Raw genomic sequence first — 23,212 nt, forward strand, 5'->3', positions numbered from 1 at the left:
TTCTAATTTTTTGAGATGCACTGTATGTGCAGGACCTCTCTGAAAAACACCATGGTGACAAGAGCTTCCTGTTTAAACACTGTGAAACAAACATTGTTAAACATACTTCTGGTTATATAGTGTATTTGTTGTTGGTGGTGGTGTTTTTATATATACTTTCTTTTTTTTTTAATTGTTCTCATTATGATTTATCTGTAATGTTATCACACTCTCACACACACACACACACACACACAATCGAATAAAAACAAAGATGGAGACTTAGATGACTGTGCACTTCCGGGTTGGCCCTTCTTCCTGCTCCCTAACGTTGACGTCACTGGAGGCGGAAGTTGATCAGTAATTATTTTTCACGGGAATATGGCGGCGGCGCAGTCAGGAGGAGGCGATGCGGGTAAGACCAGTTTTTTACCTGTAATGATTAACCCAGTGTTCAGGATGTTCAAAAACATCATTAGACTCGTGCATTTGAGTAAATTCTATATGTTTTTATTTATGAAAAGGACATGGCAGCAACCTGAGGCTACTGTTAGCATAGCATAGTATTAGCATAGCATAGCTAAGCTAACAGAAGACAGAAACATGTCCGTACATAGTCCCAGCTCACTGTCAGTGTAAACAAAGACTCGCTCATGTTGAATAAACTGATATTTCATCTTAACAGTTTTTGGAAATCGTATTTTATCAGTTTAGATCATGAGTTGATGGTGGTGTTTTTGTTTTTCTGGACAGACGGATGACATCACCATAACCATCATCATTAGGATGTTTAAAAAATGCCCTGTCTTCTATTTAGAATAAAAATCCTTAATATTGTGTTCATAATGAGCTTATTAGGCATAATAGAGCCCCAGTGAGCCTTGGCGTTGTGGTGGTCATGTGATCCTGTTGTGCAAATTGAAATTGTGAGATTGATGATGTGCTGAATCATGAATTGTTTCTTGTTCTAGAGAAATGGACAGGCAGATGAAAGTTCAGTTGATAGTTGTCTTCGGTTTATGAGCCTTCTTTGCCAATCAAGAACAGTGCCAAGATTCCCAAAAGCGTCACAGCACAAAGATCATCGTTAAATGGTCAAGCAAGCAGCACAATGAACTCTGTCTGTCTCTCTGTCTCTGAGTTACGATGCTGTTAGTGTTATACCCTGTCCACTAGGGCTGTAACGATACACCCAACTCACGATGCGATTCGATTCGTATCACGATTTTTGACCCACAATTCGATACACCCATGATTTTTTAAAAATGTTTTTTTAAAGTAGTAAGTTTGACTTATTAACATTTACTTACTTACATTAACTGTTTAGGCGGCACGGTGGTGTAGTGGTTAGCACTGTCGCCTCACAGCAAGAAGGTCCGGGTTCGAGCCCCGTGGCTGGCGAGGGCCTTTCTGTGCGGAGTTTGCATGTTCTCCCCGTGGGTTTCCTCCGGGTGCTCCGGTTTCCCCCACAGTCCAAAGACATGCAGGTTAGGTTAACTGGTGACTCTAAATTGAGCGTAGGTGTGAATGTGAGTGTGAATGGTTGTCTGTGTCTATGTGTCAGCCCTGTGATGATCTGGCGACTTGTCCAGGGTGTACCCCGCCTTTCGCCCGTAGTCAGCTGGGATAGGCTCCAGCTTGCCTGCGACCCTGTAGAACAGGATAAAGCGGCTACAGATAATGAGATGAGATGAGACATTAACTGTTTAATCACAAATAATTCAGACCACTGCAGAGAATGAGTAATATGTATGCAAAAATGAACAAATGTATATCCAAAGATTGTTTTATTTCTCAAAATAATACTGTTGAGCCGGAAGCTCTGTTTTTTTTCGGTTCTGAAAAAGTCATTTTTCCAAATCGTGTAAATCCGTTAAGATTTTTTTTTTTGGGGGGGGTGGCTCTCTCACTGTCTCACTCTCATAGGGCCAATGATTTTCTGTGATCGCGGAAAACAGATGGAAATTACGGAATTTTTATTGTGAAACATTGCTCGCGTGTCAAAATGTAACTGCCGCAGAAGGCTTCCGCCCAAGCAGACGTGCCTTCAGTGTTGCCAGATATTGCTAACGTTTTCCACCCCAAAATATGTTCAAAACCAGCCAAAAAGCACCTAAACCCGCCCAATCTGGCAACACTGCATGCCTTTCCGGTCAAGTGATTGTGATTGGCTTGTGGCACACCTAGCCAGCCAATGAGCTGCTTGTTTACAGATTCGCTCCCCGCGTCGCAACCAGAATGGCGACCGCTTAAAAGAAATGAATGCTCTGCCAGTGGCGAGTGTGGACATTGCGTGACTCGCAGAAGATTGTCGCAGGTCGGCGAAAAAACGACTTACTAATAGATATAAAAAAATAAAAGTAATTTAAGTAAGTTTAAAATGTAATTTAAATAAAAAGTAAAGTATTCATGAATTGAAGTTTGGAAGCGCCTCTGTTTTTGGGCTGAGGAGAAGTTTGAAAGGGTGTACCGCGATTCTGCCTTCTTGTATCGCGACACGGATCGTGGCTCTGCGTATCACAATTTCGATACGCATATTGTTACAGCCCTACTGTCCACACTAGGGATTTTGCACCGATACGAAACTACTTTCGTACCGCAACACCTGTCCACACTCGCAACTATATCGGTACTGTCGCGGTATAACTGTATCAGTACGAAACCCACAAATGTATGGGTTTCGCACCGGTAAGTATCGGTACTGTAGCGCTTCGCTGTAGTGTGGACAGATGAAGCGGCTCTGTATTGATACAAATATAATGCGCATGCGCAAAGTCACACATCTCAATCAATGCCTTCGCTGAATAAAATAGTGAAGAACAGAGATTCGTTTGTTTCTTTCTGAACTGCCTTGCGCGTTTTATATGATTCGACTGAATAAATGACCGCCAGAAATACAGACTGTACATTGACAACAAAAAGCACACACACGTTGTTTCATCCGCCATATTCTCGGAAGGAAGTTACTCGGTAACCACGGAAACATTTCGCGCACGCGCATTTCAACTACCGTGAAAGAAAACCGCAAACATTTCTCACTAGTGTGGACAGATGCACTAAACTGTACCGGTATACTTTGTATCGATACAGTTATACCACTTTCGTACCGGTATAAGTGTGAACACAGCATTAAAGTGCATATCACGGGTAAACTCAGGAGCAAGATCAATGGAATTCTCCTATTTTATATTAAACTTTGGTCAAATATCTGTCACATTTTGCGCAATTGTTTTTACTTTGCGCAATACCAGAAAAATTCAGTTGAAATCAAGCCATTTGAGGCGAATTGGTCCGCCTCTGAAAAAACTCGGCATTTGGATTTCCCAACAAACATTGATTCTCGTGACGTCGCGTGCGGGACGCCTCCCTCTGAGTCCTACGTCGGCGCTGGTTTGTTTATGAGAAAACGACCTGGTGGTTTTCTGCAAATTTCTTCAACGTTATCGCGTAATTATTAAAATGGTTAACAGGTGTATCGTAGGAGGGTGTAGCAACACCAATCTTGATGGGATTAGTACTCATCGTTTCCTACATTGCGCTCAGGTGACAATTCCATATTTCAATGCAAAATCGCTAGCTGCTAAACTTGGTCTACACAGGCTGTGCACTGAAACCGTGCAAGCTCGCGCAGCCTGCTGGCGCTTCCGCAGGTGACATCACGAATCTGGCTCCAGACTCCCTTGGGATTTTTCCAGACGCGTTTTGTTGTTTTATTTTTTTCTGCTGTCAGATGGCCTTGTGCAAAATTACCCTTCTGGATGAGTGTGTAAAGGGACATACTTTCATATTAAAAAAAAAACGAATTTGGTCCAGGATATGCACTTTAAGAGGCTTTTGGGGAAACTTGGCACAAAACCATTCATTTATTTATTCATTCAGTCAGCTGAAGTAACCGCTTTGTCCTGATCGAGGTTGTGGTGGATCTGGCGCCTGTTAATTTTTCGATTAAACCAAACTTTAACTGTAACAATAAACAAAAACTATCCAGTTCCCCATTATGGGGTGTGTGTTGTTATTGTTCGAAACCATTACCTGATCTGCAGTTTTAAGAGTAAGACTCAATCAAATTCAAAGCTTCTGCAGGAAATAGTTATATCTTGATTAATCCAATGAAACCTGAAGTATAAATTAATTTAAAGAAAACCAGTCGGACACGATAAGGATGACAGAATCACGCCGTGAATGAAAACAAGCCGTAAGTGAGTTTGGCACTGTTGTAAAATTCCTGTGAAGTATTTTACAACATTTGTGATGGTTAATGTGAACCATACAAAAGAAAAATACAACGACTGTCCTGAATGAAATGAAATGAAGCTTCATCACAGGTCTCTTTTTTATTAAGGCCATTAATAAAACCGCCGTTTGTCTGATTTCAATGAGTCCGATAATCTATAATTAGCTATTGCGGCGTGGTTATTTTTACACACACACACCTGCTGTGCTCGGCTTCCCTGGAATTTTGTAAACAGTAACGTGGCCGGATCACTGAACTAGTTTTGTTGGAACTTTATTGATGTAACTCTTGAATAATTATTATCAAAATGCTGATTTTTTTTTTTTTCAACAAATATTCAACTTGTCCTGTTGGACAGGGAGATGCGGATTTGACTTGTCCAGATTAAACGTTTGGTTGTCCCGGACAGTCGGACTACCGTTAATGTCGAACCCTGTGCACGTATTTAGTAGAGTTTACTCACTTTGCTAATTTGGAGTTGAAGCAAGTAGAAAGCCCAGCATGTCACACATTAATTAAACTAGCAGTTTTCACTGATGGTGTGCTGTTTATTTTTGGTGTTTAGTTACCTTGAGAAGGATTTATATTGGTCGTCCCGGACAGTCGGACTACCGTTTAGGTTCTCCTATAGATCTGTCAGGGTCATTAACAAAGTAGGTAATGAATTTCGCATAACAAAACTCAAAAGCTGTTTGTAACGTCTCGGATGGATCAAGATCAAACAAATTTTCCAGTCACGGTTTGTGATGGTCCGACACACGGACTTTTTGTAGTTCTAAATCGACCGTTAGGCCTAGTTCGGATGAAATTACACTATTAAAATGATCACTGAATGATTTGTTTTTCTGAATCTTTACTATTTTGTTGTTTGCTAGAATACCATTTTGCGATTTCACACTTCAAGTGCCATTCCACCATTGGATGTATTTTTTTTTTTTTGGCATAAAATACAATATATTTTATGACAACATGACTAGACAGAGAAATCTTTTAGCTTCAAAATGATATATCAAACCTAATTTTTTGACAACGACAAGTATATTAATTTTGCGACCAAAGTCATCTACACTTTTAATTTCCGCGTGCGATGTCATCGGCAAATTCCCCTTCTTGTGTACCACGTCACGTGTGACGTGGCACAGATTATCAGCAATGGCGGATAGAACGCGATTTCCACTTGTCGATTGCTGTGCCGATATTCACCATCGACCATCTCCTTTGGGCATCACTTGCTATTTTCCGAAGCTTCTTTTCCGAAGCTGACAGTCGCGTTCTATCCGCCATTGCTGATAATCTGTGCCACGTCGTACACAAGAAGGGGAACCTGCCGATGACATCACGTTTCACTACCGCGCGGAAATTAAAAGGGTAGGTGACTTTGGTCGCAAAATTAATATACTTGTTGTCAAAAAATTGTTTGATATATCATTTTGAAGCTAAAAGATTTCTCTGTCTAGTCATGTTGTCATAAAATATATTGTATTTTATGCCAAAGAATACATCCAATGGTGGAATGTATGTAACTTTAAGCAAATGTTTGAAAACTCCGGATCTCCTTCCTTCATGGTGGCTGCCATTTTTTTGTGCCGCACGGCGCATGCGCAGAGCTGATTCGATTCTATATTCTGCGTGTAAATGTCAAGTTCGATTTTAGATTTACGAACCCGAAAAAAATGTCGAAAAACCGGCGTTAAAAAAAAAATTTCAACCGCACAAACGGCACTCATCCGGCCGGTGGACCGGAAACGGAACATTTTTTAATAATGGCCTTAACGTCGAGCCCTGGTAGTGTTGAATGTCTTGAGTCTGTATTTTGTGAGCTCTGTGTACGCTACGTGATTAAGCCTGTAAATAATCTCAACTTGGATTTGTTCTGTCAGTGGAAAGTTGATTAATATGAATAATTTGAATAGCGTGCATAATAGTTCAGGAAATAAATCTGGATTTAGGGGTTTTTGTGTTTGTTTGTTTTTAAACCGCCAGATTTGATCTCTGGGTGTAGAAAGTTTCACAAATGCATTTATAAAAGACGACTGAACAATGGCAGCGGACAAGCCTACACACCTGAACCTCAAAAACGTAGGTGGGTAATAGTCAACCGTGATAAATATTATCGTACAGGATGCAACACCTTGTCAGTGAGAAAGCCGTAATCCAGTCTGCAACGGCTCATGGTGTTCAGTGATGACTCACAGCGCAAACTGTCAGGCTTTTGTTCTCGATCTGTGAGCTGCCACGTTATAGAAACGGAAACTTCGCTGTACATCGATGCATGCCCTTTTTTTTTTTTTCTTTTTTTGTTTCCTTCCTGTCATGTTTGGCGAGAGATGAGTAGTAACAAACAGGCAGAAATGTAAACCTGTGTGTTTTCTCATACAACATTAAACCAAGACGATGGCTCTCTGGTTTTTGCTCAGCCGTGCTCTGTTTCTCGGTCTCGAACAGTACTCTCACACTCTCGGTACATGTGTTCTTTCATGTTCTCTTGTTCCACAGGAATCAGCAATGACCAAATACTCGAAGTCGGAGCTGTGCTGCTGAAGGAGTGAGGGTCCATCCTGTCTTTTCTTTATTATATGTAACTTTTTTTTTTTCCCCCCTCATCGTCCAATCAAGCCTGACCTTTCTTTCTATATGACCCACAGGTTCATTTATGAGAGAGTTTGTCATCATGGGGACAGCAGTGCTGTTGTATCGCGGCACGAACTGGGCGGGAGAGAGCTGTGTGACCCCTCCCATAAGAAACTCGCTCAGTGTTTACAGCAGATTGGAGACGAGCTGGACAACAATGTAGACCTGCAGAGGTGAGCTGCTGCTTCTTCTTTCAGCATTTAAAGATGTTTCAAGACAGGTGCGTAACATGATGGTGATGATGATGATGATTTATTTTCTTCACGGTGCGGTTTCCATCAAATCCTGCGCTCTGATTGGCTGGCGAGCAGGTGCGTATCCTATGATACGGACCCCGGTTACGGACCTCTGGCGACTCGCTCATTCACAGCAACAACAAACATAGTAGAATTTTTTTTGTCAACATTTATCTTTTTTTTTTTTTTTTTAATAAGATTATCAAAAATCTTATACATTTTTGCCAGCATTTCTCAGAAGAATAGCATTAATTTTACAGCATGGATAGCGATAACGACAGTGTTCACAGCGAAAGCGAGTTTTACTACCCTGAGGAAGAAAAAATAAAAGAAAACATTTCAGGAGAAAGCTAAAAACCAGTAACTGTTGCTAACGCCGAGCAAAAATATGGCTGAATCCTGAATGACTCCTATTTGTATAAATAGGGGACTACATAGGCGGCAAAATGTAGTTTTTTTCCTGCCATGGAAGTGCACTTGTATACCGAGGAGGAAGCAATTTGCATTACAGCCGTGAATGAGGATTCAAAATGGCGTCTCGGCTCGGTTTTCCCTTTCGGGCGCTCTCGTTTTCTGTTAGAATTTGTTAAAGAAAAAAATAAATATATTATTTACCAGCTTAAGGTCGGTCCGTATGGTGAAATACCGTGACCTTGGCCCAGAGGACCTCGCTCAGTACTTTCAAGACCTCGGTCACGGTATTTCACCATACGGACCTCCCAGCTGGTAAATAACATATATGAGGTTGTAGCTGCTATTTTCATTACATCATATTACAGGTATTTCGCAGACGCTCTTACCCAGAGCGACATACAACATATCCAGAGCAGCCTGAGGAGCAGTTGGGGGTTAGGTACCTTGCTCAAGGGCACTTCAGCCATTCCTGCTGGTCAAGGGAATTGAACCAGTAACGTTTTGGTCCCAAAGCTGTTGCTTCTCTAACCATGAAGCCATAGTTTCCCCCATGTTACTGCTGTTACAGCTGTTTTCTGTCCAATTAGATCACTTCCGAATGCACACTCCTTACCTAGCTTTCCCGTGCTGTTATCACAGGCAGCGTAACCCACTCGGAGAAGAGCGCTATCCGCCCTCTTCCACATACCTGATCTCCCAGATACCCGTGACTGGAAAGAATTGCTCCGATTGCCAGGGGAGAGTCTGAGGCAAACAGTTTCATGTTGCGCTACAACAAATAAAATTCACTTTTCAGTGGAAAAGTCAACTCACTGGACATGAAGTGTGGATTTGCGATTAGTTTGTAAATTCGAGCCCGGTGTCGTAAAAGTCGATTGCGAAATGAGTGCGTTAAAAATGACTCGCATGTGGTTTTTCTAATTTTGGCGTTCCTTCATCTATAATTTATTCACCACTGAAATGCTGTCCTGTAAGACAACTTATAAATATGACTCAATTAATTTTAAATTTACAGATCATGCAGCAGGCTTTCGTTTAAACGGGGGAACAGGGGCGCTGCGCCCTCTTACTCTCGGCGTGCGCCCCCTTACCGACTCCGTGAAAACATCCCAGCAACACCACGTGACAATGTGTCTGATCATCAAATACGCTATAATTGCTCCAAAAATATTCCAATCATAGTAGATACACCGCCAGACGGTGCAAAAACAATCCGAATTGGCGTTTTCCAGACTGAGGCGCCATGTTGTTTAGTTGTTTACTTGTCGCGGCTGCTCTCGCGAGATTTGACATGGGTTACATACAAGGTCAGCTGACTTGTAGAGCGAGATTTCTCGAGACTGAATGACCTTTCACCCACCGGCGCGGGAGCTTTTGACAGAAGTAGTTCGCGAATTGTTTTTGTTGACACTTGGGCATTTAAAGATGTCATCCCGCGGCACGAAACGGAAGAAAGCCAAAGACTGTCCGGGGCAGAAGAAGATTACTTCTTTCTTTTTCAATGTTGACAGACAATTTGTTACAATTTCCCTCTCAGATAGCCTCAGAATGTCCCATTGGAGCATTTTTCAAAGGCTTTGCACGGCGGGGGGGGACAACCGGCACCATCCCCCCCGCTTCGCTCCCTCGCCATGGTGAGCGCCCTCATACTAAATTTTTCTAGAAAAAACCCTGATGCAGGGCTCGACATTAACAGTAGCCCGATTGCCCGGGGCAACCATTCAATAGATTCGGACAACCAGACTCTCACAAATGCTTGCCCGATCGGGTAACTACCCAAATATGTCAACTTGCATGAAAAACGATGTTTATTCATTCATACTATGATGAAATTCCATCACAATTTGCGATTGTTTGACTCGGAAAGACCGCGTCCGTGTTATCATTACGGGATGTTCAACAACTAGCGGAATTCACATTTGCACATCGCGGGCTCGCAATGCAGTTTCCCATTGCTAATAATTATCGCGTAGTGCATATTCAGTGTTCTATTCAGACCCTCCAGGATGTTGCGATTTGCAAATTCAACCAATCCCTGCGAATTCAGGGCGGTGTTGCAATTGTATCCAATCACCGCAATGTTCCCGCAAATTTGACCAATCGTTGGTGTCGTCTTGAGGTGACGTCGACAAACTACCTTCCGCCTTACTTCCATGTATACATTCAAGAGAAGCAGCATGTGCACAGTGTTGCCAGATTGGGCGGTTTTAGGTGCATTTTGGTGGGGTTTGAACATATTTTGGGCTGGAAAACGTCAGCAGTATCTGGCAACACTGCATGATGCGCGAGTCAGTGTTTATGTAGGCTTAAATTCTGTTACTGAAAGTGTTATGTTTACAGTGAAGGACTGTGTGCACTTTACTTTTTTTTTTACTTAATACAAGAAATTACTGGATGCCAACATTTTTACCAAAATGTTATTTTATTTTCCATTGTTTAGGCAGCTTCAGCATCATACTGTGAGATTCTATTCCAATTGTTTTTTTTTTCTTCTATGAAGCCTGAGCCATTTATTTTATTAGTTTATAATTATTATTTAATTTAGTCTTCAGGAGAGACTGCCTGCACACAGTACTAGTATTAATGGTTTTTTTTCTTGTAAGAAAACATGAAAGCTGAGGCATTTCTATTATATTTGAAGGTAACTTCATGTTGTGCTGTGAGGTTCTCTGCACTTTAACTTTTGAACCAACAGGTGCATTTGGATAAGTAAAGTCTATTTTTCTGCATTTTTGTAGCCCTGGTAATCTTTTATATTGGTAAAGTTGTTTATAGGATCATTTCTTGGTGTCTGTTTTTTTTTAAATCAATAATAACTTAATATTTAACATATCACTCAATTTTAATCACAAAAAGAAAATCGCAACAATTTCTCGCAACTTTCACTTCCTCCCGCAATCTAATCGCAACAAAAACCTAAAAAACACCGCAACTTTCATCGCAATTTTTTGGAAATCCACCCGCAACATCAGACATTTTAGCCCGCAACAATCACAAAAAAGGCCCATGGAATCCTGGGGGGACTGAATATTGGTATGTCCTTCACTACATGACTAATTACCGCATTACTCGCACGGGGCGCTAGTGTCAATGCTTGTTGATATAGACAGCATCTGAGAAGGTTGAATAAAAAATATGTAATATTTGGGCAACCATGTTCTGAGTTCGGGCAACCAGATTTCTACCCGAATGGGCAACCATGTCTCAAAGTTAACGTAGAGCCCTGGCATGTTTTCCAGTTGAGTTTCTTCAGACTTGATTTTCTGTTAAGATAATGATACCTTGCACATTCTTGCAAATTTCTCTTTATCGGCTGCACCAAATTAGAAGATCATAGCTTAATGGTTAGAGAAGCAGCTTTTGGATCAGAAGGTCGCTGGTTCGATTCCCTGGACCAGCAGGAATGGCTGAACTTGATAAAAGTGTCTGCTCACTGCCTGTAATGTAATATATCTAATAAAACAACATTCACCGTGATGTGATGCAAAAGAATACACTCACCGGCCTCTTTATTCGGAACACCCATGCGTCCACCTGCTGTGCTGTTTTATGCAGGTTGCTCATCAGCCAATCTCTTGGCAGCAGCACAGTGCATCAAATCCTGTAGATACAAATCAAGAGCTTCAGTTAATGTTCAAACATCAGAATGGGAAAAATTACGATCCCAAAGTGTGACTTTTCACTGTGGCATGGGTGTTGGTGTGTCCGTTTCTGCCCGCCTCCAGTTTAATGTCATCAGCCTGGGTACTAGAACTTAGGGTTATAAATAATATCGCGCTATGTTGAGAGCTGGGGCGGCACTGTGGTGTAGTGGTTAGCGCTGTTGCCTCACAGCAAGAAGGTCCGGGTTCGAGCCCCGTGGCCGGCGAGGGCCTTTCTGTGCGGAGTTTGCATGTTCTCCCCGTGCCCGCTTGGGTTTCCTCCGGGTGCTCCGGTTTCCCCCACAGTCCAAAGACATGCAGGTTAGGTTAACTGGTGACTCTAAATTGAGCGTAGGTGTGAATGTGAGTGTGAATGGTTGTCTGTGTCTAAAGGCCTCTGCATGCTCTTGCGACAAGGCTTTCGCAGATAGCTTTTCGCAGACAGTTGTAATTTATCGTTGAGCGGGGAGTAATAGACGTGCGCGATGTTATTCACCGCCACGACGCAAGGGGGCGCGAAGTCGCGAAATCGCTAGGAGTAGTTGGTGGGTGTGGTTAGTGGAGTGTTTATCCTCCGGTTACTTATAATGACTAGAACTGGAGTCGTATAGATGTACGTACTTCCTCGATCAACCGCTCTTCGTGCTGCTCCATCTTCGCTCGTGTTTTTAAAAATGGCGGTCGTGAAAACAAACCAAACCGGGAAAGTAGGGAAGCGGAATTGCATGTACAGCGGATGTAGAGTGGACCAATCAGAGCCCTCTTGTCTGCGAGGCTTCTGCGGTGGTCACAATTTTTGGGAGGTACGCGCAGAGCGTCTGCGAAGGTGGGGGGGCTACGCAGACACTATCTGCGAGGACTGGGTTGTCAGCATAAATTGGCCTTAAGTGTCAGTCCTGTGATGACCTGGCGACTTGTCCAGGGTGTACCCCGCCTTTCGCCCGTAGTCAGCTGGGATAGGCTCCAGCTTGCCTGCAACCCTGTAGAACAGGATAAAGCGGCTAGAGATAATGAGATGAGATATGTTGAGAGCTGGTTAACATGAGATCTGAGCGCTTGGCTCCAAAAAGTGCCATCGACGGATTGGATTATAGATTTACCGATGGGGTCTTGTACGTATTATTGAGCTATACAATTGCTTAGGGTGCGGGCGGGCGGGCGGGCGCACGCACACACAGGAGAGAGCCAGACAGGATGGAAGGAGGAGGAAAATCCCATTATTTTTCCATATTTTTATAATTTTTCTCTCTGTGTCTGTTCTTCCATGACAGAATGTTAGCCAATTCCTCGCTCCAGCCAACTAAAGAAGTCTTTCTGAACGTTGCACGCGAGATTTTCTCAGATGGGAAGTTCAACTGGGGCAGAGTGGTGGCGCTTTTTTACTTTGCCTGTCGACTTGTGATCAAGGTAAGGACACACGACGCTTCCTTCTGTCTCCGAGACTCTTTCTCCTTTTCATGTCCAGTTCCTCAGTGTTGCTTTAAGAAGAACAGAATCTCATGGATTTTTTTTTTTTAAAGCTGTATTTTTGTCCCTGTTATCAGTTCTCCCTACAGTTGCATGAATCCTCATTGCTTTTTTTTTTTTCTTTAAATCTGTCTCTCATTTACACTCAACCTCAGGCTATTGTGAAGAAAATCCCAGAGATCATCAGAACCATCATCACCTGGACTCTGGACTACCTGCAGGAGCATGTGATTAACTGGATTAGAGAGCAGGGAGGCTGGGTAAGTGTCTCGCTGCTTAGTTTATGACGAGATATTTAAACTGGGACATGAAAACCGTTTTCATCTTCGTCTACGCTCGGATATTATGGGCATTTAAATATACTGGACGCTCAAATGCCACCTAGATTATTTTGAGTGAGTGAGTGAGTACGCACGCTTATTTCTAAAACGCGTTAAATTGAAAGTGCTGTATCTATGTCTGTAACAGGCATCAAAGGAAAAAAATTAAAACGGTGACCTCTATTTTAGTTAGATTTGCATTTCCTGAAGGAAATATTAGTGGAGTGTAAAATTCAGAGTAAAGAGAAAGTAAAGGATTAGAAAACTGGAAAGATGTTTAATATATGAGAGAGAGAGAGAGAGAGAGTGAGTGAGTTTACTTTTCTAACCCAAAGTACTTTTCGTTGATATGGTAGAGAGACAAGACGGTGATGAGGACAATTACAAGGAGAGAGAAATAAATATATAAATAGGGAGTGAGGAAAAGAAAGCGTGTGTGTGTAAGATCAAGAAATTAGAGTTGGAGAAGTTTGATATGGAGAACGAGAGAGAGATGCAGGCGGACTGATCGAAGGAGCAAGAGAGAAAGAAATGAACTAGATGGAAAAGTTGGATATTAGCACAAAGGGATGGGTGGATAGAGTGAGCGTGTGTGCGTGCGTGAGAGAGAAGGAGATAAGGAAATGAAACACACGGGGAAGTTAGATATTGAAACAGGAGACCGATAGATGGAAAATGGAAAGGGAGAATGAGTGTGAGAGAGAAAGATAATAGATATATGTGGAGGTTAGATAATAGAGAGAGAGGGAAAACAGGAAGAGAGAATGAGTGAGAGATAGAAATAGATGGGGAAGTTGAATATCAAGAGGTAAAGAAATGATATATACAGTGGTGCTTGAAAGTATAGAATTTTCTATATTTCTGCATAAATATGACCTAAAACATCATCAGATTTTCACACAAGTCCTAAAAGTAGATAAAGAGAACCCAGTTAAACAAATGAGACAAAAATATTATACTTGGTCATTTATTTATTGAGGAAAATGATCCAATATTACATATCTGTGAGTGGCAAAAGTATGTGAACCTCTAGGATTAGCAGTTAATTTGAAGGTGAAATTAGAGTCAGGTGTTTTCAATCAATGGGATGACAATCAGGTGTGAGTGGGCAGCCTGTTTTATTTAAAGAACAGGGATCTATCAAAGTCTGATCTTCACAACACACGTTTATGGAAGTGGATCATGGCACGAACAAAGGAGATTTCTGAGGACCTCAGAAAAAGCGTTGTTGATGCTCATCAGGCTGGAAAAGGTGACAAAACCATCTTTAAAGAGTTTGGACTCCACTAATCCACAGTCAGACAGATTGTGTACAAATGGAGGAAATTCAAGACCATTGTTACCCTCCCCAGGAGTGGTCAACCAATAAAGATCACTCCAAGAGCAAGGCGTGTAATAGTCGGCGAGGTCACAAAGTACCCCAGGGTAACTTCTAAGCAACTGAAGGCCTCTCTCACATTGGCTAATGTTAATGTTCATGAGTCCACCATCAGGAGAATACTGAACAACAATGGTGTGCATGGCAGGGTTGAAAGGAGAAAGCCACTGCTCTCCAAAAAGAACACATTGCTGCTTGTCTGCAGTTTGCTAAAGATCACGTGGACAAGCGAGAAGGCTATTGGAAAAATGTTTTGTGGATGGATTAGACCAAAATAGAACTTTTTGGTTTAAATGAGAAGCGTTATGTTTGGAGAAAGGAAAACACTGCATTCCAGCATAAGAACCTTATCCCATCTGTGAAACATGGTGGTGGTAGTATCATGGTTTGGGCCTGTTTTGCTGCATCTGGGCCAGGACGGCTTGCCATCATTGATGGAACAATGAATTCTGAATTATACCAGCGAATTCTAAAGGAAAATGTCAGGACATCTGTCCATGAACTGAATCTCAAGAGAAGGTGGGTCATGCAGCAAGACAACGACCCTAAGCACACAAGTCATTCTACCAAAGAATGGTTAAAGAAGAATAAAGTGAATGTTTTGGAATGGCCAAGTCAAAGTCCTGACCTTAATCCAATCGAAATGTTGTGGAAGGATCTGAAGCGAGCAGTTCATGTGAGGAAACCCACCAACATCCCAGAGTTGAAGCTGTTCTGTACGGAGGAACGGGCTAAAATTCCTCCAAGCCGGTGTGCAGGACTGATCAACAGTTACCGGAAACGTTTAGTTGCAGTTATTGCTGCACAAGGGGGTCACACCAGATACTGAAAGCAAAGGTTCACATACTTTTGCCACTCACAGATATGTAATATTGGATCATTTTCCTCAATAAATAAATGGCCAAGTATAATATTTTTGTCTCATTTGTTTAACTGGGTTCTTTTTTATCTACTTTTAGGACTTGTGTGAAAATCTGATGATGTTTTAGGTCATATTTATGCAGAAATATAGAAAATTCTAAAGGGTTCACAAACTTTGAAGTACCACTGTATGGAGACGTTGGATATTAACAAAGAAAGGGACGGATGAATAATGTGTGTGTGTGTGTGAGAGAGAGAAGGAAATGAAACCCAACACATGGGGAAGCTAGATATTAACACACAAATAAAGAGAACTAGACAGAACTCGACGCCGACAGCGTCGATGGGGATGCCTCCGCCCGGTAGACTACACGCCTTATTAAGATGTGGTTTGGGGATGGACATTTGACCTCACAGTAACCGTGACCTGGTGAAATTACTTGTATTAGCCTTGGAGATATTGTGTTCACAAGGTTTTCGGACAGACATTTGACCTCACAGTGACCTTGACCTTCGACCTTTTGATCTCAAAATCTAATCAGGTTATCTTTGTCCCCAAATGCTGAAAGTTTGGTGAAATTCCTTTCATTAACTTTTGAGATATCGCGTTCACAAGGTTTCCGGACGGACGGACAACCCGAAAACATAATGCCTCCTGCACCTTACGGTGGCGGAGGCATAAAAATGGAGGAGAAAATGGAAAGAGAGATAAAGAAATAGATGGGGTTAGATGTTAATTCAGTAGGAAACAGAGAAAGGATGGATAGATATAGAGATATAATGGAATGGATTGGGAAGTTCGATGTTAATGTAGATAGATGAGGAGAAAGAGAGAGAGAGAGAGAGAGCGCTGAGAGATTATACTTAACTAACCCAAAGTACTTTCCGTGATATAAGAGACACAGAGTGTAGAGAGATTAGAAGGTGATAAAGACAATTACAGGGAGAGAGAACTAAATATATAAAAAGACAGATAGTGAGTGAGTGTGTCAAAGAAATTAGAGATGAAGTCAGATATGAAGATGGAGAGATAAATTGAGACGTAAAGAAATGAAACGAATGAGGAAGTTAGTAACATCGAAGGGATGGATAGCGTGAGAACGTTTGGGAGAGCGAGCGAGAAGGAAATGAAACAGATGGGGAAGTTGGATATTAATACAGAAAGCTAGATGGAGGGGAAAACGGAAAGAGAACGAGAGAGAAAGAAATAGATGGGGAGGTTGGATGTTAATCCAGAGAGAGCGAGACGGAGAGGAAAATGGAAAGAGAAAGAAATGGGTAGGGAGATTGGATATTAACACAGAAAAAGAGAAAAGGGCGATATCATGAAATGAAGTATATGGGCAGTGATGGGAATAACGGCGTTAGAAATAAACGGCGTTACTTTTTTTAGTAACGAGTAATCTAACTAATTACTTTTTACATCGTTATAACGCCGTTCCCGTTACTTACAATAAAATACTATGCGTTACTTTATTAAAGCTGTTCTCATCTGGCACGCTGCTCGCTCAGCCTTTCTTTACTCTGCTTTAGTGTGGGGCGGGGAGACACGAGACAACGGCACAGTAAGCCAATCAGAGTAGATTTGGACAACATACGTAGGTAGGCCACGCCTACTGCACTACTGCGCGCTCTTTCAATCGGAAGAGCCAGCGATGGCGAGCGGTCAGCCCAGCACTGCGCTTTCACACTGGAAATACAGCCATTACTTGAAATAAAAGGCAAGTGTGTTTACGTGCAATGCACATTATGTCAAGGAACAAAGCGTTTGTCCTCGTCAGTGGCCAGTAATTAGTAACATAATTTTAATAACTACAAAAATATATTACATTTGATAGATGTCTTATCTCGCATTGTCCCACAAAAATATTAATATAGTGTAGATCACGTTACTAACTGGTTCTGTTAAGTGTCCATTTCGGTCATTAAACACATTTAATATTCACTTTTATTATGATTACACTAATTGAATTTGATTTTTTTGAGGGGGAGCAAAATGTAACGGAATAATTACTTTCCCTGGTAATTAGTTACTTTTATGACAAAGTAACTCCGTTACTAACTCAGTTACTTTTTGGGAAAAGTAACTAGTAACTATAACTAATTACTTTTTGAAAGTAACGTGCCCAACACTGTATATGGGGGAGTTAGATATTAACATAGAGATGGATGGATAGTAGGGCTGGGTATCGGTCAATTTCGTAGATCGATTCGATTTCGATTCTTAGGGTTTTACCGTATTTTCTGGACTATAAGCCGCTACTTTTTTCCTAGGTTTTGAACCATGCGGCTTATACAAAGGTGCGGCTATTCTGTGGATTTTTCTTCCACCGCTAGGGGCGCTCTAACCGGAAGTAGAATCAAAAATAAGATAGACGAAAAATCAATGCAAAGAAGAATTAGCAGATCTTTCGCAGATAGAACACGCACGACAAATGAAGAAGACGACTTCATGGGTTTCAGCGAAGATGATTAAAGTGACTTGTGGTTTCAAACACAGGAGAAATGAAGGTAAATAAATACCGGTTATTTTCTCTTGGTTCTGTTCCGTTTTAATCAGCAAAGTTGCTGCCGTGTTAAAAGGCACTGTTCGGAAAGAATCTGTTCAGGTACATACATGTACATTTACAGTACAAAATCGTTCTGTACATGCAGTAAATATCTAATTTTTCAACATAGATATCTGCGGCTTATAGCCCGGTGCGGCTTGTATATCTTTTTTTTTAATTTTTTTTTTTTAAATAGAGCGGATGCGGCTTATATACAGGTGCGCTCTATAGTCCAGAAAATACGGTAAATTGATTTAATCACGATTCGATTCAATCTGAATCATTTCAATCTGCTCTCAAATAATGAAAATATCTCCATACAATACGTTGCAAAATACACGTCTTTTATTTTGTAAATTTGACAGTTCATACGTAACTGTAAACAAAACTGTCTTATCTTCCTGTAATTAAAAAAAATGCAAATAAAAGTGCAAATGTAAAAAGTGCAAATGAACGTTGCAGCAAATTGTATTGTTTAAGTGAAAAAATATTAACAAAAGTATTAATATTAACAAAACGAAGACAGTAAACTTAGGCTACATCCACACGACAACGGCAATGAGGTTTTTTGTTTTTAAATATCGTGTCCACATGGGCAACGGATCAGTAAAATTTCAGGTTCATATGGCAACGCAACGCTTGCTGAAAACGATGCAATACACATGCCACACCTCTACATGCGCTGTAAGACGGTCCCATCGGAGACACCAGAACAGAAGAAGTAGGACGCATGCGCATAAACCCCTTCTTCTGTAGCATCAGCCACATAAAGTTTTGATTATTAATCAGTAGCGTAAAATAGTATCTATTGTCCGAGACATTTATATTTCATATTAAAACGTCTATGTAAATTAATACTTAGAAAGCCTGGCCAGGTGCTGAACGTTCTTCTGCCTTCACTTTAAGAGAAATTCAGGGCGAGCATGAGCCTAGGTTCTTCCCTGTCACTGTCGCACGCACACACCTTCTCACTCCCTGTCCTATGGATATAGTCCCTTTAAATCACGTGCTCGTTTTTTGAATGGAGACGCGGAAAGAGGAATGAACGGGGGTAGATGGAAGCCGGTATGCCAACGTTCTGATATCCTCCAGAATTCTTTAATGGTCCAGAATAAATTGAATGCTACACGTTGATGGATTACTTTGTTCTTCTACGCCCTTTTTGAGGAATGTATTGTCGGACTTAAACCAACATCTGAAGAGGTGAGATCGCTCCTTTTTTTCCCGTATTTTTGCTGGCGGGATTGTCATGTGGTTGTGACGTCATTGTAAACAAATCCGTTCTACTCCTCCAGACGACTTCGCAACGGTGCCGTTGCCAGATTTTTCCACTCTGGAACCCGTTCTCAAAAGATTTCGTTTTGGGGCACCCAAAACGCCGGTGCCGTGTGGACGCCAGGCCGAAACGATGAACAGTTTTATCAGATTCACCTGAATCCGTTGTCGTGTGGACAGGGCCTTAAACTGTCACACTTAAGAGACTGCGAGATTCTTGTTGAGGAAAAGGAGCTCATTGACGTGTTCTGGGGTGATGCAGCTCCTTTTGGCAGTGACAATATCACCCGCAGTGGAAAACACCCTCTCCGATAGGACTGCGTTGACAGCGATGTCCAGGTGTCACACGTGATAGCGACTCTGTTTGCTGACTGCATTTTCATTCGTATCGCGTCTTTCACAGATGTATACATCATGGGTATCACAGTTTCAGTCAGATGTTTACGTTGCACCATAACGTAGTGTGGTTCGAGTGCCTGAATGAGCTGCCTGAATCCTTCATTTTCCACTACCGAGTATGGGCGTAAATCTCTGCAAACAAAAGTTGCGATGGCCTCTGTTATCTTTATGGCCTGCGGAGACTCTGATGGTAACGCTAGCAGGTCCTTCAGTTCCTTTTGTTTTGCTCCGGGCGGCTTGTTGTCGGAAGCTAAGGTTAGCGTAGTGCGGTACCTTGTCAAGTTTATTTGTATCGCGCTTTTAGCAATAAACATTGTCGCAAAGCAGCTTTACAGAATTTGAACGACTTAAAACATGAGCTAATTTTATCCCTAATCTATCCCCAATGAGCAAGCCTGTGGCGACGGTGGCAAGGAAAAACTCCCTCAGACGACATGAGGAAGAAACCTCGAGAGGAACCAGACTCAAAAGGGAACCCATCCTCATTTGGGCAACAACAGACAGCCTGACTATAATATTAACAGTTTTAACATGAAGTCAGTTTCGTTGATGTTATAAACTCTTCATTGATGGAAACTTGAGTGCAAAACTGTTCATGATAACTGCAGTCCTAAAGTTAGCAAGACAACTGTAGTCCTCAGCCATAAAAGCATTACTGTAAGAGTCCAGAGCGTCCTCCAGGTATAACCCTCAACTGTCCTCATGGGGCCGTCCTTCACAGGAGCGGTGCGATAAAACTCCGACCAGACACAGGGCACCAGGATGGATCAAGCAGGTCCGAGGGGCAGAAGAAGCCACCTTGTCAGGTGGTTTCTGAGGTTTGTAGTATTCCTACAATAACTGAGCTCTGCTTGGCATGTCTTGCAAACGACCTTGGTTTTATCAAGCTCTTTGTCGTTTTAAATTTGAAATGATCCCACACGTCAGATTTCATTTGAGACGGCTTGCCGAGCGGTGTTTTCCCTGCCTCAGCCATGGCTCTGGCCTCAGCCATTTTGTGTGCGTGCTTGAACGTCACGACGTACGACTGCGCAGCTGCGTCATCACGCACGAGACGGCTGAGGGAGGAAAATCACACAACACACGAGATTGTGTTGTGGGGAAAAAATAAAAAAAACCTCGATCTCATGCCCTGTGAATCGATAGTGCGAAATTTAAATGAAATCGATCCAAAGTTGATTAAAATGAAGTCGATCCAAAATTGATTAAATCGATTTTTTTTTTTACCCAGCCCTAATGGATAGAGTGAGTGTGTGTGAGAGAGAGAGAAGGAAAGAAATGAAATGAAATGGATGGGGAAGATATACTATAATAGAGAGAGAGATGGATAGGGAGAGTGAGAGAAATGGATGGGAAAGTTAAATATTAACATAGAAAGTGATGGATGGAGTGAGTGTGAGAGAGATAAGAAATTGAAATAGATGGATAGATAAAGAAATTAAACGGATGGGGAAGTCAGATATTAACATGGATAAGAGAGAGAGAAGCAAGGAAACTTCTACGTGAAGCAGAAAATTGATCAGGAGGGAAAAACATGGACGAAAGAGAAGCCGAGGAAGAACAGTGTAGTGCTTTGCTTTGTCAGCACTCATGAATGAAAACGCGATCTCGGTTATTTTCTGACTTTTATTTAAAAATCGTAACGGTGGGAGCAGACCACTGAACGTTTCGGTTTTGTCGCGAGACACAAGTCCGTGAAAAGAAACCAAAACCGTATCCTCGACGGACAAGGAAGCTAAAACGGAGCCGATGCAGTTCGAATCCAAATCGTATTTATATTCCTGTGCAAAGCTTTCTTCCTTTCCTTTCTTCCCCCAGGAAGGGATCCGCTCCTACTTCGGCACACCGACCTGGCAGACCGTCGGCGTCTTTCTGGCCGGAGTTCTCACCACCGTGCTGGTCATGCGCAAGATGTGAAAAGAAAAAGGGGGAAGAAAAACCCGAGAGGCGGCAAGAGTGGCACTCAAGACAAGCGAGAGGATGGAAAGAAGGAGAGACAGATCTGATAAAGGGAGCAGAGGTGAAGAGGAGGAGGAGGAGAAAGGCAATAAGAGGCAGATCCGTTGTGATGTGAATGGAGAGAGAGAGAGATAGATTTGACTGAGATTGGATGATAACGAGAGAGCCAAGCGGAATGCTTATTTAATCGCTCTACTTCATGACTCTTGAGCCTATTTCCTTTCTCGTCAATCTTTTATATATATAATCTATATATATATATATAAATACACACACACACACACACACACATGCACTGAAAAAAATGAGACGAAGAGAGACAGAGTGAGGGATGTGCAGGAGGTTGTGGTGGGCCTTACTTTTAAGTTATTTATTTTTTATCAGGCAAATTAAACAAGAGTTGCCTTTTGTCTTTATATATCGACTAGATTAGATATTTAGTTTAGACTTTTTGAAAGAATTGACAGACTCTTCCTGGATGAGGAAATGATCTGCATGCCTACTTGAATCACTCTCCTCTTGCAATGAACACACACATAGGAATTGCACATTCTTACAACTTACAAAGAGTTTATAAAGGCTTTATAAGCATGCCATTTGATATTTTACCTCATTTTTTTTTTTTTTTAATGTCAGCTGAAGTTGTAACTGATAGCAGTAGGTTCAGGAGGTACTCTGCTCTGTCTCTCTTGTTCTTTCTGTCTTTCCTTCCTTTCATCTCAACAACATCCAGATTGTCCTACTACCGAGTGTGTGTGAGTGAGTGCGAGCGAGTGTGTGTGTGTGTGTGGACACAGTTGTGATTTTGGTGCTGAACTCTTATGCAGAGGCACTATAGGAGCTTGCAGCTTTAACAGTAGGGAAAAGAAAAAAAGGTAAATAACGATGACAATCTAATAATGCAGGGGTTTTATACAAGTCCTGGTTGGGTTCTTTACCAGTTTCTCACCGATGATATTCGCCAGTTACTGAGTGGTGTGCTCGAACCCGGAACAGGACACACACACAAAAAAAAAAACTCACACTAACACACAGTCAGTCATCCAGGACTTTGTATAAATTTGACTGTATATAAAACTTGGAGTTCACAGTTTTGAATTTGATCAACCTGCTGGATGAAGAGCAATATATAAGAGCTCCAGATGTTCCACTTGCTGCAAGCTCCTTGTGTGTGTGTGTGTGTGTGTGTGTGTGTGTGTGTGTGTGTTTCGTTCAAAAGTACACACTTGCACATAGACGGACATCGACCTGATCTTCTCAAAGTGGTCTTAGTACTGTACCGTTGTTTTAGTTTTCCTTGATTATTTAAAACTCAATCACACGCAATCACACTTTTCTACGCCTTTTCACGACGTGTTCTTTGGATACAATGTTTTGAAGCAACCGTTTCTTTCTTATGTTGACAGTGCCTTGGCGTTTTTTATTATAAATCCACTTTGATACAATCACCATTTTCCTGTCATTTTCTTAATGTTTGTAGAATCGTATGAATTTCCGCCGGATTCGATGCCCTGCAGCTGTTTTCTCTCTCTGAGCCCTTTACCTTTTTTGTAAGTTGTAATAACTAATAAAATGTTTTTATGAAGTTCAACTCGTATGGACTTTATTACGGGACTTGACTTTCGGGAAGCATCACAATGTTCAAATCACCTTCGGCTTCACGTACAGTACCAGTCAAAAGTTTGGACAGACCTACTGATTTGTAGGCTTTTCTGTGTTTTGTATTTTCTACATTGTCGAAGAATACTGAAGACATCAAAACTATTGGAATAACATATTGAACATTTATGGAATTATGTGGTAAAGAAAATACAGTGCCGAGCGTAAACGAGTCCACCGCCTTTGAAAAGTAACATTTTAAACAATATC

At 41.7% G+C, this 23,212-nt stretch overlaps 1 protein-coding gene across 1 annotated transcript; it reads left to right on the forward strand.

Annotated features, from left to right (window-relative positions):
• The first annotated feature begins 325 nt into the window (after positions 1-325).
• On the forward strand, positions 326-22,934 carry LOC132868836 (apoptosis regulator BAX-like). Its single transcript, XM_060902051.1, has 6 exons — positions 326-394; positions 6,710-6,758; positions 6,859-7,017; positions 12,407-12,542; positions 12,758-12,862; positions 21,203-22,934. Exons 1-6 carry the CDS (start codon positions 361-363, stop codon positions 21,299-21,301), a joined length of 582 nt encoding a protein of 193 aa, XP_060758034.1. The 5' UTR covers positions 326-360; the 3' UTR covers positions 21,302-22,934.
• Positions 22,935-23,212: the final 278 nt, after the last annotated feature.

The sequence above is a fragment of the Neoarius graeffei genome, chromosome 20 (assembly GCF_027579695.1).
Source record: "Neoarius graeffei isolate fNeoGra1 chromosome 20, fNeoGra1.pri, whole genome shotgun sequence".
Lineage (NCBI taxonomy): Eukaryota > Metazoa > Chordata > Actinopteri > Siluriformes > Ariidae > Neoarius > Neoarius graeffei.

What these genes read in the sequence shown, in the direction of transcription:
- LOC132868836 (XM_060902051.1), top strand. Translation starts at nt 361, where the DNA reads ATGGCGGCGGCGCAGTCAGGAGGAGGCGATGCGG. An exon ending in GGAGCTGTGCTGCTGAAGGA is followed by an intron (nt 6,759 to 6,858) that starts GTGAGGGTCCAT and finishes TATGACCCACAG; the next exon opens with GTTCATTTATGAGAGAGTTT. An exon ending in TTAGAGAGCAGGGAGGCTGG is followed by an intron (nt 12,863 to 21,202) that starts GTAAGTGTCTCG and finishes TTCTTCCCCCAG; the next exon opens with GAAGGGATCCGCTCCTACTT.